Source organism: Hyla sarda, chromosome 8 (assembly GCF_029499605.1).
Source record: "Hyla sarda isolate aHylSar1 chromosome 8, aHylSar1.hap1, whole genome shotgun sequence".
Classification (NCBI taxonomy): domain Eukaryota; kingdom Metazoa; phylum Chordata; class Amphibia; order Anura; family Hylidae; genus Hyla; species Hyla sarda.
The window spans coordinates 10,949,765-10,964,970 of NC_079196.1; the positions used below are offsets into that span (position 1 = coordinate 10,949,765).

Consider the following 15,206-nt stretch of genomic DNA (forward strand, 5'->3'; position numbering starts at 1 on the left):
TAGGGGATAAGTGTCTGATTGGGGGAGTGACCCCCCCCCCCCAAAAAAAAAAAAAATCTCCTAATGGGGCCCGTCTCATGCTGTCTCCAGCCCCAGGCTTGGTGCAAGAATTTTTGGCATCGTAGGCGAAAGCTCATTTTGCCGCCCCTTGACTCTTTTGGAGTGGAGCCTCCATCAAGTTTGCGCTCTAGGCGTCTGCCTATTTTGCCTATAGGCAGAGCCGGCCCTGTCCAGCCCCCACCTTCTAAGACGAACTGATGTCGGCAGTGATGGCCGATTTCACCGATCACCACCTGAGGGGGGGCACCACTGTGGCCGGTGATTGACTGAGTAGCCCCTCATTGATGAGACTGGTATGTCTCGGAAGGTAGGGGCCAGAGCATATATCAGTAAGACACAGGCCCAATTCTGATGTGAAGATCGCAGGGGCCCCTCTCAACGATCAGACACTTATCGACAGGACCGCTGACAGGACCCTACTCTTACTGCTGAGCATTCTGGCCCCCCATCTTCTGAGATGCACTAGTTTTCGTAATGAGGGGCCGCTCAGTAAGTTCTCTGCCAAAGTGGTGTCAATCCTCAGCCGGTGATTGGTGGAGTGTACCGTAGAGTGCTCCACTCCCACCTTCTGGGACGAACTGGTCTTGGCAGTGACGGCCCGCTCCATGAATCACTGAAGACGTGACGCCATGCCCCTTCATTCATGTCTATGAGAGGGGGTGTCACGTCACGTCTCCAGTCCCGGAAGCAAAGAGCTTGAATGCGGGTGCTGCTCTTTGGTCGGATGACCCCTTTTACTCCGCCCATAGACATCTTATCCCCTATCCAATGATCACGGCTGCGGCTCCCCAGACATCCGGCGCTCGGAGCGAACGTCACTTAGTGCCGAATGAATGGCGATGTGGGGCGGAGGCTCGTGACACCACAAGCCTCCAGCGCTGGTGACAGCAGGGAGATCGTGGGGGTCCCCAGCAGCAGGACCCCTGTGATCAGACATCTGATAAGGGGATAAGATGTCTAGGGGCAGAGCACCCCTTTAAGGGTGTGTGCAGTCCACCTGAAATGTGGTGGCGGGATGGAAAGGCTTCAATGTGTGACTGTAATATCGGAAGGATCTTTGCACTAAAACACTAGATTACAATTTGCTGAGAATATTCTCATTCATTCTCATTCGTAGTTTTGGGCAGACGGGGGGGGGGGGGGGGGGGGGCACAGGATCAGGCATTTAGGTCCAACTCCAGACTCTAAATATTTTCCTTCTTTTTTTGCAGACACTCAATAAGAACAATTTGCTCCCGGACGACCGAACCAACTTTTACCCTTTGCAGCAGACGAACGTGTACACGACCACGTACTACCCGAGCACGCTCAGCAAATACGACTTCAGACCGGACTCCTCCCCGGGCAGAACTTTCACCAACAGCTGAGATCCGGCCCGGCAAGGACTTCACGTCGTCACACTGAGGATCCATCTCCTTCCCCCTCACACGCTCCATAAATACGGCTCATTCTCGGCCATCACCAAACGCCGGCCCGGACCTACCAATCCTCCTCTGTGAACTCTCGTGGACGCGGCACTGGAGTCGGGACGCGGCGGTATCTTCATGGAGTAATAGTCTGAGGCTTCTGTTTACTTGAAGATGAAGAAGCTGCTTCTGTAGACATCCGGGATAAATACATTTTTTTTATTTCAAGAATCTTCCTGGAGTTTTGCAGAAGCGTTTGTCGCATTTGTTGCGTTCATTCACGAGGAATTTGCTTTTTCTTTTTTTTTCTTTCTATAAGCAAAGGAAATAACCCGATACACTGAATGGCTTTGTTGCTTGCATGACCAACTCCTACACGTTGCGGCGGCGCAGCTCTTGCATCATTCCTGGATTGTACCAACAGCCTTAGTCGCAACCGCCGACTATTACGGAACTCTTTGAAATGACGTTCGTGTCTTGCTAGAAGTGGGACGCGTTCTGAATAGACTATTCTTCGCAGCCTCTAACAAGTGTCCAAATTTTCCTCGTTGAGAGATATATATATATATATTAGATCCATTAACACCTGAAATAAGAGGCCGAATACGTCCCGTCTACAGGTGTCCCGGGTCCTAGAGGTCCAGGTCCCTGTAGATCAGACAACACTTAACCTGACCTACAAAACGAACAATCAAGTTGGGTTTTCACCGACCAAGGTTTCACCACAGGTTTTCTTCTGTTCTGATGTTATTACTTAGATCTATAGCGTTTTAAATCAGGGTTTTATTAGAGAGCAGACAGAATTCTAGGTTGGCTTCACCTTGGTCACCACTCACGCCCCATTGCTCTGTGTATCCGTACACAGCCTGATGGGGGGGGCTAGATGCATCCATGGTATTAAAGGGGTTATCCGGCTAGAGAGCAGCACCCGCTACTCTTTGTTTCTGGGAGTGGAGACGTGACATCACCCCATGCCCACTGTTGCTGTCCCGCCACGCCCCCTCCATTCAAGTCTATGAAAGGGGGCGTGACGGACTGGAGACGTGACGCCATGCCCCCTCTATTCAGGTCTATGAAAGGAGGTGTGACGGACTGGAGGCATGACATCACGCCCCTCATGATGTCACGCCATGCCCCCTCGTGCCGTCCCGCCTCGCCCCCTCCATTCATGTCTATGAAAGGGGGTGTGATGGACTGGAGACGTGACGTCACGCCCCCTCATGATGTCATGCCATGCCCCCTCCATTCATGTCTATGGGAGGGGGCGTGACGGACTGGAGACGTGACGGACTGGAGACATGACATCACACCCCTCATGATGTCACGCCTCGCCCCCTCCATTCATGTCTATGAAAAGGGGCATGATGGACTGGAGATGTGATGTCACGCCCCCTCATGATGTCATGCCACACCCCCTCTCGACGTCACGCCACGTCCCCTCCATTCATGTCTATGGGAGGGGGCGTGACGGCTGTCAAGCCCCCTCCCATAGGCATGAATTGAGGTGGTGTAACGTCACGAGGGGGTGTGGCATGACGTCACATCTCCAGTCCCAGAAACAAAGAGCTTTCCGAGACAGGAAACGCAGCCACAAATAGAATGCGGGTTCTCCTCTTTGGCCGGATATGATGGCCAGTCTAAAGAACTGTGAAGGCCGGACCAGTCCCTAGGACAGTGTTCCCAAACCTGTGGCTCTCCAGACATAATGGGAGTTGTAGTTTTTGCAGCACCGAAAAGGGTATGGAATTTCCCTGCGGAATTCCGCTACGTGAATCTAAGATTCACTCTAAGCGTAAATAAGTTTTTCCGATGACCTGTTCACAAGGCTGAAATTCCATGGCAGGAAATTCCACTGCAAAAATGTAGGATTCCAGATTTGCAAAAAAAAAATAAAAAATTATGTTCTTTGACGGAATCCACTCAGAAATTCATTGAAGCCTGTGGAGACGCAGATGTCCGAGCGTTCCTAGTGCCGACTGCTTGATGTACATGGAGTCGTTTGGCAAAAGTTTTTTTTTTTACAGGGTATAATGAGAATAGTAGTTTTTGCAACCTCAGTAAAAGTTTCAAAAAGTTTTTGCAAAAATTAAAAAAATTTGGCAAGCATTTTTTAAACTTTTTCAAAGTTTCAAAAAATTTTCAAAAGTTTCTAATTGTTTTCCAAAAGTTTTTCTAAAACTTATGCAAAAGTTTAAAAAACAAAAAAAAAAATTTTTACATTTTTTTTTTGTTTTTAATATAACATTTTCTTCTTATATTACATATAGATATATATTTAAAAAATCACTTCACAAATTTTAAATAACCAACCAACCCCCACCCTCCACCCAGTATTTATAGAGTGGGAGGGAGGGGGGGGGGGGGGTAAGTTTAAAGGGGTACTCCGCTGCTCACCGTTTGGAACAAACTGTTCTGAACGCTGGAGCCGGCGCCGGGAGTACCCCTTTAAGAACTTTTGCAAAAGTTTTGTTGGGACTGGAGTTCTAGTTTTTGCCACAGGTTGGGAGGAGGGCGCCCTAGGCGGTCGGCTGCACTTTCTGATGTAATAAACTCATTTTATTAATGTACAGAGGAAGACGAAAGAAAACAATTACTGAGCGCTCAGAATTTTGCAGATTTTCTGTTCTTTTTTATATGGTTTACTAGAATTGAGAATGTTGTTCTTTTTTCTATTGTTAGATTTCTATATATATGTATATGTATATATATATATATATATATATATATATATATATGTAACAAGACAAAGAATGTCTAAAGCATCTTGTCTTCCACAATAGACGTACGACCCGGAAACATCAGATAAAAAATAAATAAATAGCAATGGATGTTTCTGAAGGGTTGGCTGGCAGTGAAAGGGTTAATATGGAAATTTCAGCTTTATACATCATCGTTTTCCAACCAGGGTGCCTCCAGCTGTTGCAAAACTACAACTCCCAGTATGCCCGGACAGCCAACGTCTGTCCGGGCATGCTGGGAGTTGTTGTTTTGCAACAGCTGCAGGTCCACAGTTAAGAGTCCACTGGTCTAGTGTGTCCTATGAGATGCAGCTTACAAAAGGGAGAGACCTATAAGACTGAAGCTGCATCTCATAGGTATACACTGAAACTATCGTGTGAGTCCGGACAGCCATTTGCTTTCCGGGCATGCTGGGAGTTGTTTTGCAACCGCTGGAGGTCCACAGTTTGGAGACCACTGTTCTAGTGTGTCCTGTGAGATGCAGCTTAAAAAAGGAGAAACCTAGGAGACAGATTAAAGCATCATCTCATAGGAATACACTGAAACCCTATTGTGTGAGTCCGGACAGCCATTTGCTTTCCGAACATGCTGGGAGTTGTAGTTTTGCAACAGCTGGAGGTCCGCAGTTTGGAGACCACTGGGCTATTGTGTCCTACAAAAGGGAGAAACCTAGGAGACAGATTGAAGCTGCATCTCATAGGAATACACTGAAACTCTATAGTGTGAATCCATCCATCTGTTGGCTTTCCAGGCATGCTGGGAGTTGTAGTTTTGCATTAACTGGAGGCACCCTGGTAGGGAACACTGTTATAGGTAGCATCAGTACCGATGACAATGATGACCACTAATAGTTCTGCATTGATACAAAATATTAAATCTACGGAAAGGGCCAATTTTACGGGGAAAAAATAGTGTGTTAGTCCTGAGCGTTTGCGTTCGGTTGTAGAGATTTTTGAGATTCTAGCGTTGATGTTTTAGAATGTTTTGTGGAAAGGAAAAAATATGGAGAATGCAGCGGAGCGACTGTATTTGAGGTGAAGTTTTAGTTTCTTGCCTTAGTTTAGAGTGATTGCAATGCAAACCCATGCAGTGCCTGTTCGTTTTAGTTTTTTTCTTTTTTACGGTATTTACCACGGTCTGATACACAAGATGAACAGTGGCAGGTTCTCTTATTATTGCAGCGTTCCTAGGTCCATGGACTACAGAAAGTAGTGATGCAACGGGATGTCCCGTACCTGATGTAAGTAGCGGCAGTACAGTAAAGCTCAACTATTCCTGAGCAGCTGGCAACCCACACAACTCTGCTGTATCACCTGTGCCCCCTTTCAGATTAATGGAAACCTGTCCTGTTGAACATGCAATCTGCAGGTGTCAGGTTATAGAGCAGGAGGAGCCAGGCAGAATGATATATACAATACAGTACAATCTGCAGGTGTCAGTTTATAGAGCAGGAGGAGCCAGGCAGAATGATATATACAATACACTACAATCTGCAGGTATCATGTTATAGAGCAGGAGGAGCTGAGCAGATGATATATACAATACAGTACAGTACAATCTGCAGGTGTCAGGTTATAGAGCAGGAGGAGCTGAACAGATGATATATACAATACAGTACAATCTGCAGGTAACATGTTATAGAGCAGAAGGAGCTGAGCAGATGATATATACAATACAGTATATACAGCAGGTAACATGTTATAGAGCAGGAGGAGATGAGCAGATGATATATACAATACAGTACAATCTGCAGGTATATTATAGAGCAGGAGGAGCTGAGCAGATGATGTATGCAATACAGTATAATCTGCAGGTATCATGTTATAGAGCAGAAGGAGCTGAGCAGATGATATATACAATACAGTACAATCTGCAGGTAACATGTTATAGAGCAGGAGGAGCTGAGTAGATGATATATACAATACATTACAATCTGCAGGTATCATGTTATAGAGCAGGAGGAGCTGAGCAGATGATAAATACAATACAGTACAATCTGCAGGTAACATGTTATAGAGCATGAGGAGCTGAGCAGATGATATATACAATACAGTACAATCTGCAGGTATCATTTTATAGAGCAGGAGGAGCTGAGCAGATAATATATACAATACAGTACAATCTGCAGGTAACATGTTATAGAGCAGGAGGAGCTGAGTAAATGATATATACAATACAGTACAATCTGCAGATATCATGTTGTTATAGAGCAGGAGGAGCTGAGCAGATGATATATACAGTACAATCTGCAGATAACATGTTATAGAGCAGGAGGAGCTGAGTAAATGATATATATGATACAGTACAATCTGCAGGTATCATGTTATAGAGCAGGAGGAGCTGAGGAGATGATATATACAATACAGTACAATCTGCAGGTATCATATTATAGAGCAGGAGGAGCTGAGCAGATGATATATACAATACAGTACAATCTGCAGGTATCATGTTATAGAGCAGGAGGAGCTGAGAAGATATATACAATGCAGTACAATCTGCAGTTATGTTATGGAGCAGGAGGAGCTGAGCAGATGATATATACAATACAGTATAATCTGCAGGTATCATATTATAGAGCAGGAGGAGCTGAGCAGATGATATATACAATACAGTACAATCTGCAGGTATCATGTTATAGAGCAGGAGGAGATGAGGAGAGGATATATACAATACAGTACAATCTGCAGGTATCATGTTATAGAGCAGGAGGAGCTGAGCAGATAATATATACAATACAGTACAATCTGCAGGTAACATGTTATAGAGCAGGAGGAGCTGAGTAAATGATATATACAATACAGTACAATCTGCAGATATCATGTTGTTATAGAGCAGGAGGAGCTGAGCAGATGATATATACAGTACAATCTGCAGATAACATGTTATAGAGCAGGAGGAGCTGAGTAAATGATATATATAATACAGTACAATCTGCAGGTATCATGTTATAGAGCAGGAGGAGCTGAGGAGATGATATATGCAATACAGTACAATCTGCAGGTATCATATTAAAGAGCAGGAGGAGCTGAGCAGATGATATATACAATACAGTACAATCTGCAGGTATCATGTTATAGAGCAGGAGGAGCTGAGAAGATATATACAATACAGTACAATCTGCAGTTATGTTATGGAGCAGGAGGAGCTGAGCAGATGATATATACAGTACAGTACAATCTGCAGACATCATGTTATAGAGCAGGAGGAGATGAGGAGAGGATATATACAATACAGTATAATCTGCAGGTATCATATTATAGAGCAGGAGGAGCTGAGCAGATGATATATACAATACAGTACAATCTGCAGGTATCATGTTATAGAGCAGGAGGAGATGAGGAGAGGATATATACAATACAGTATAATCTGCAGGTATCATATTATAGAGCAGGAGGAGCTGAGCAGATGATATATACAATACAGTACAATCTGCAGGTATCATGTTATAGAGCAGGAGGAGCTGAGCAGATGATATATACAATACAGTACAATCTGCAGGTATCAGGTTATAGAGCAGGAGGAGATGAGGAGAGGATATATACAATACAGTACAATCTGCAGACATCATGTTATAGAGCAGGAGGAGCTGAGCAGATGATATATACAATACAGTACAATCTGCAGGTATCATGTTATAGAGCAGGAGGAGATGAGGAGAGGATATATACAATACAGAATAATCTGCAGGTATCATATTATAGAGCAGGAGGAGCTGAGCACATGATATATACAATACAGTACAATCTGCAGGTATCATGTTATAGAGCAGGAGGAGATGAGGAGAGGATATATACAATACAGTATAATCTGCAGGTATCATATTATAGAGCAGGAGGAGCTGAGCAGATGATATATACAATCCAGTAAAATCTGCAGGTATCATCTGCTCAGCTCCTCCTGCTCTATAACCTGATACCTGCAGATTGTACTGTACTGTATATATCATCTACTCAGCTCCTCCTGCTCTATAACATGTTATATATATAATACAGTACAATCTGCAGGTAACATGTTATAGAGCAGGGGGAGCTGAGCAGATGATAGATACAATACAGTACAATCTGCAGGTATCATGTTATAGAGCAGGAGGAGCTGAGCAGATGATATATACAATACAGTACAATCTGCAGGTATCTAGTTATAGAGCAGGAGGAGCTGAGCAGATGATATATATAATACAGTACAATCTGCAGGTATCATGTTATAGAGCAGGAGGAGCTGAGCAGATGATATTTACAGTACAATCTGCAGGTACCATGTTATAGAGCAGGAGGAGCTGTACAGATGATATATACAATACAATCTGCAGGTAACATGTTATAGTGCAGGAGGAGCTGAGCAGATGATATATACAATACAGTACAATCTACAGGTGTCAGGTTATAGAGCAGGAGGAACTGAGCAGATGATATATACAATACAGCACAATCTACAGGTGTCAGGTTATAGAGCAGGAGGAGCTGAGCAGATGATATATACAATACAGCACAATCTACAGGTATCATGTTATAGAGCAGGAGGAGCTGAGCAGATGATATATATACAATACAGTACAATCTGCAGGTATCATGTTATATATATCATTCTGCTCGGCTCCTCCTGCTCTATAACATGACACCTGCAGACTAGATGGCATTTTCAATGTGACAGGTTTCCTCTATGTCTTTCTCACCCTTCAAGATTTATTTGCTTATTGTCTCCTGAGGTTGATACAGAGGACATCAGCTTAAGTCATTTTGCCGAATTCTGATAATTTCGTAGTTAAGGGGGTGATCCTGTCAATAGATGTCCGTAATAGGGCCCTGGCACTTACCACTGAGCGTTCCGGCCTTCACTATCAGAGACTAACTAGTCTGTGGATAGAAGATAAGTTTGGCATATCCGGAGTACCCCTTTAATGATTACACTGCTTTTAATGGAATCTCTAGGCATGCTGGAGACTAGTGTTTCCCAAACAGGGTGCCTCCAGCTGTTGCAGAACTACAACTTCTAGCATGCTGGGAGTTGTAGTTTTGCAACAGCTGGAGGCACCCTGGTTGGGGAAACACTGCTGTAGACATTGGAGAATATCCCATATGCATAGTACAAAAATCCACAGCACAAAAGCGCGCATGCAAAATAAGCTAAATATCATAGAGAAATCCATTCGTATGAGCTCAGCCAATATCCGAAATCAGATTTAGCAGAAGAGCTGGTTTATTGAGACGCGCACAGATGGCGGCCATTTTTAGGTTTTGCAAATTGTCTTGATAATTATTCAGTTACAGAGCCACAAATTAAGTGCATCCTTCTCATCTAAAAGTGGGCCGTAATAGGAATATGCACTTCCAGGCGGATCAGTAATAGGACGCGTAAAGGGACCGTCAGATGTCTCAGCGACCGTCAGACTGTAATGTCGGCTTATTAGCGCCTCGCGGCCCCGAGTGTGTGAACTACTTCATGTATGGTAGTCAGAGTCTACTGAGTATAATTGCAATATAACAGTTAAATGTCAAGGGGGTTTCCCAATTATAGGCAGAGTTTATGTCATAAATGTATGAGGGGGGGGTTCAGTTCCAATGATCGGACATCAACCCAGAGCTATTCTCCTGTCCTGTGCAGAGAGGCGTGAAGAGACGTAGCTGATGCTGAGCAGTACAGTTGCTAAGACGACCATATGATGGCCAGCGAGTTCCGCATATGGGGCCCATTCATCAGAGAACGGTTTGAGCACGGAACTCGCTCGGCATCATACATTTATCTTGACAACTGTACCGCCTAGTGTCAGCTGCATCTCTATGCTCATCCTGCATGATTGATGTACAGGGCTCAGAAGTCAAGGGAGGGGTGGTGGAGGGAGTAGGCATGCATGCTGCAGCTCAGCAAAGCCTCTGACTCGAGCCTATAAGAAAAACATCATTTTATAACTTTGCAGTTGTCAGACTTTAGCAGAAAGATAAGATTAAAAGAAGTGACACCTGTCTCTTAGCTGATAGCTGTTCGCCAAGGTATAAAATGATGTATTTCTTATAAACTCAGGTGGCATAGAGGCTGTGGTTATTGCCGATACCGATAACGTCCAAAATCGTGAATATCGGCCGATAATCGGTCGATCCCTAATGCATGCCTCCTCCCTCCCCCACTCCTACCTGGCCGTGTATGATTGATCTACCAGGCTCAGTGCTGGAAGCGAAGCAGGGAGGGGTGGTGGAGGGAGAAGGCATGCATGCTGCACCTCAGCACAGCCTCTATGACTTGAGCTTATAAGAAAAACATAATTTTATAACTTCACAAACAGCCATCAGATGAGATTTAAGAGAAAAAAAAAAACCCAGATTGATATTCTGTTAGCTGCGAGCGCCCGGTCTTGATGAATGTCGCTGTAACCAGGCGGTCGCTCTGTCCGCCTTAGACCCGCAGAATACTAATGATTCCCGACTCTGACAAATACATTTTATAACTTAAATTCAGGAAATTGTACGGACCCAAATTACATTTTTTCCAGCTGCGAACAAAACCGTCACTTTGTATATTTACATCTCAGCGTGATGGCGGCGGGGAGAGTCAACCGGGCCGGCGCAGATAACTGAGCATTAAATCTACCGCACTAATACCGCCAGTAACCTTTAGGAGGGGGGGGGGGGGTGATCATTTAATTTCTGTAGACGAAATGTTGTGCGGAGCGTCAGGGGAAACATCAGCGACCGCTCGTTTTATTTTCGGATATTAGGCTAAATGCGTTTCAGATAAATATCGTTTCCTCTTATGGAGAATAAAAAAAAGGTTCATAAATTCCCCAAAGGGCAAAGCTTCCAGGCGATATCACAGCGTTTCCATAACCAATGTGCCTCCAGCTGTTGCAAAACTACAACTCCCAGCACGCCCGGACAGCCGTTGGCTGTCCGGGCATGCTGGGAGTTGTAGTTTTGCAACAGCTGGAGGCACACTGGTTGGGAAACGCCGCTTTGGCAGAATCTATTAGTCATGCAACATTTAAGGGTCTCCTAAAGGGCGGCACTTACGCCTCAATGCCTGCATGCGTTTTATCCGATTCGGCGCACAACACGTATTAAAGCACTTCAATTTTTAGCAGACGAAAAACTTTTTATTGCCGTGACTGCGCGCCAGATGCGCGGATCCATTCACGCCTGTTACACCGCAGCCGTGAGCACCGAAAAAAACATTATATCCATAAGCGCTCTCAGATATACGTACGGATTGTGTTGCAGAATGCTAATGGCCTCTCCGCAGGCAACGGCGGCGCCATAGAACCTGGAGCCGATAAATGCGCCAAAGATGGTTAGGTGTAAACACAGAGCACGGTTACAACTAAAGTTTGTGATATTGGTTTTTCAAAAAACAAAAAAATTATAAAATATATATATATTAAGGCCTAAATGTAGGAAAAATGATATAGATCCTATTTAATGGGTAATAAAATATATATATGTGTGTGTGAATATATATATATATATATATATATATATATACACACATATACACACACACTCACACTCATACGTATAGATCCTATTTAATGGGTAATAAGGAAAAAAATATATAAATACATATATAGCTACTAGAGATGAGCGAAGTTACAGTAAATTCGATTCGTCACGAACTTCTCGGCTCGGCAGTTGATGACTTATCCTGCATAAATTAGTTCAGCTTTCAGGTGCTCCGCTGAGCTGGAAAAGGTGGATACAGTCCTAGGAAAGAGTCTCCTAGGACTGTATCCACCTTTTCCAGCCCACAGGAGCACCTGAAAGCTGAACTAATTTATGCAGGATAAGTCATCAACTGCCGAGCCGAGAAGTTCGTGACGAATCGAATTTACTGTAAGTTCGCTCATCTCTAATAGCTACATATGTATATATATATATATATATATATATATATATATATATATATATATATATAATGTGTTTATTTTATTTATATATCTATATGTATATCTATATATATATATATATAATATATATATTTATATATGTATATATATATATATATATATATGTATATATTTTATATATATTTTTTTTATACTTGAGTATTCAAGTTGTGATATTGTTTTTTCAAAAAATAAAATAAATAATATCTATCTATATACGGTATGTTATGGCCTCAATGTAAGAAAAATCATACAGGTCCTATTTAATGGGTAATGTAAAAAACACTTAAATAAAATTGTGTGTGTGTGTGTGTGTGTGCGCATATTATATATATATATATATATATATATATATAAATATATAAAATAAATATATATATTTTTTATATATAAAATATATATATATATAAAAAATAGATATGTAAAATAAATACATATATTTTTTATATATAAATATATATATATATATTATATATATATATATAATATATATATATATATATATATATATATATATATATATATATATATATATATATATATATATACCGGTAGATAGATATATAAAAAATATATGTATTTATTTTATATATCTATATCTATTTTATATATATATATTTTATATATATATATAAAAAAAATATATATATATATATATACACAATTTTATTTAAGTTTTTTTTACATTACCCATTAAATAGGACCTGTATGATTTTTCTTACATTGAGGCCATAACATATATATATATTATTTATTTTATTTTTTGAAAAACCAATATCACAACTTGAATACTCAAGTTGAATCCGTGCTCTGTGTTTACAACCTAACCCTCTTTGGCGTATTTATCGGCTCTAATTTCCTTGCAGAATCCAGCGAAAAAATTCTGCTACCTGAAGTGAACAGAATTTCCGCTGCCCGGTTCACAAGAAAAAATTTTCCCTTGTGGATTTTGGATTCCGCAGAAAGAACGAACACGTCGATTCTTTTTGCGGAATTCTGCGCCACAGTTCCATTAAAGTCGTAGTGGACTCCGAATTCCATACGGAATCTGTGCGATGAGGGTAAAACATCCTGCATAAAGTCCGCGCACATTCCATGAGGAATCGGCAAAACTCCCCGGAAAATCTTGGCAGAAAGGAATCTGAGCGGAAGGGCAGAAATTCCGCACGTGAACACGGCCTTAAGGTGCGTCCGAAGAAATCCGATACTTCTCTTATTTAAGGGGTTTGTCCGGGATTAGAAAAACAGAGCTAATATCTTCCAAAAAACAGCGCCACCTTTGTCCTCAGGTCGTGTGCGGTATAACAACTTGGCACCATTTACATTAATGCAACAGAGCTGCAATACCGCATGCAACCAGATGACGGGGGTGGCGCCATTTTTGGGAAAAATCTGCTTTGTTTTTTAAATTTTTGACAACTGCATCAATATATGTGTCCGAATCTAGAACATACAGGTGGGAAGGTCCACTTTTTGACATGTGGAGGGGGAAATGTATCAAGTCGAAAATGGTAAGATTTTTTTTATTTTATTTTTTTGGGCTCATGACTATAATAAACTGTAATATGCACACAAAAAAAAAAAGAACAATGTGCAGTTACCACCAAATATTTGGCGATCAATAGTACATAATAGTATATTGACCCATTGTCATTACTGTACGCTAAATATTGGTGCAATAAGGCAGCCAAACCTTAAAAAATTTTTTAAAAAATTTAAAATAATCTTAGTAGTTTCATACGAGAGAGGAGTAATTTTTAAATATTTTTTTTTTTAATTAAAGAATCCTTAAGCATGCTGATACCTGTAGTTCCCCAGACTTTAGCTTTACATCAGGGGTCTCAAACTGGTGGCCCTCCAGATGTTGCAACATCTGGAGGGCCCCCAGTTTGAGACCCCTGCTTTACGTATTTGTGCATAGGTCGAGTAGAACATTTTTATAAGCTTTTGAGAATGCCTTATACTGGTGTTTCCCAACCAGGGCGCCTGCGGCTGTTGCAAAACTACAACTCCCAGCATGCCCGGACAGCCAATGGCTGTCCGGGCATGCTGGGAGTTGTAGTTTTGCAACAGCTGGAGGCACACTGGTTAGGAAATGCTTCTTTTTATACGAACCAAGATTCCAGCATCCCTTTATAAGACTCTTATATGTAGTATGTGCCATGGGGTAGATAGGATTTTGGGCTCCCAAAGCAGTGTTTTCCAAACAGTGTGCCTCCAGCTGTTGCAAAACTACAACTCGAGGCATGCTGGGAGTTGTAGTTTTGCAACAGCTGGAGGCACACTGTTTGGCACACACTGTCCTAAAGTGTATGTTTGCTAATGATCTTGTGCTCAAAATCAATACAGAGGGGCACTTGACTAGAGCGGCCCCTGGTGGTCGACCATGCGCCTTTGTGTTTTACGCCAAACATCGCGTCGTCACGTCCCGCACGCCTTATGTTGCAAAATTTCACGTTAAACATCTGTATCCTATTAGATTGTGAGCTCTCTGGGCAAGGACAGAACTACTGTTTATTGTTTTTTTTATTTTTTATTTTATTTTATTACAATTTGCGCCATTGTGTTGTCGGATGTGTCGCCACAGCCACCGCCGAATCTGCATCGAGAAACTGGATGGGGAAAAAAAAAGTGGCAGTTTTGGGAAGAAGAATCGAAAACTTGGAAGACCCCCCCCCCCTCCCCCCCAGTCGTTACCATGCCGATGGCTCCGCCCCCTTTCCCCATTATGCAAATAGCTTGCAGTTAATTAGCGGGCTCTACCCCGAAGGCTCATTACCTTCCTATGCAATTGAACTTGCCGTGGGACTCTAGAATAACGTGACGGATTGTAATCACTGCCTTTAGACACTGTGAATTCCTTTTTTTTGGTACTCTGTATTTTTTATATATTGTACAATGTAAAAAAAAAAAAAAAAAAAGACTTCAAAAAAATAAAATGAAACGTTTAAGAAAAAAAAAAATCTAAAAATCCCAGAACAGAAAAAGATGAGAATGGTCGCGTGGTAGTTCTCCGTGGGATGGAAGATTTGATGCATTAAAATTTAAGAAGCACTCGGGGAATAATATATATATATATATATATATATATATATATGTAGTAGTAGTAGTAGTAGTAATAGTAGTAGTAA

General features: G+C 42.0%; 1 protein-coding gene across 7 annotated transcripts in view; it reads left to right on the forward strand.

The window, feature by feature from the left end:
- The window catches only part of SEMA5B (semaphorin 5B), a 404,742-nt gene extending 402,197 nt beyond the window's left edge, over positions 1-2,545 (forward strand). For 5 of the 7 annotated variants that reach the window (XM_056536944.1, XM_056536943.1, XM_056536946.1 and 2 more), the window contains exon 23: positions 1,272-2,545. In XM_056536944.1, coding sequence (XP_056392919.1) covers positions 1,272-1,427 — 156 coding nt within the window. In that variant the 3' untranslated portion in view covers positions 1,428-2,545. The remainder of the gene's footprint in view (positions 1-1,271) is intronic. The other 2 variants (XM_056536941.1, XM_056536947.1) reach the window with 2 other exon arrangements.
- The last annotated feature ends 12,661 nt before the right edge of the window (positions 2,546-15,206 follow it).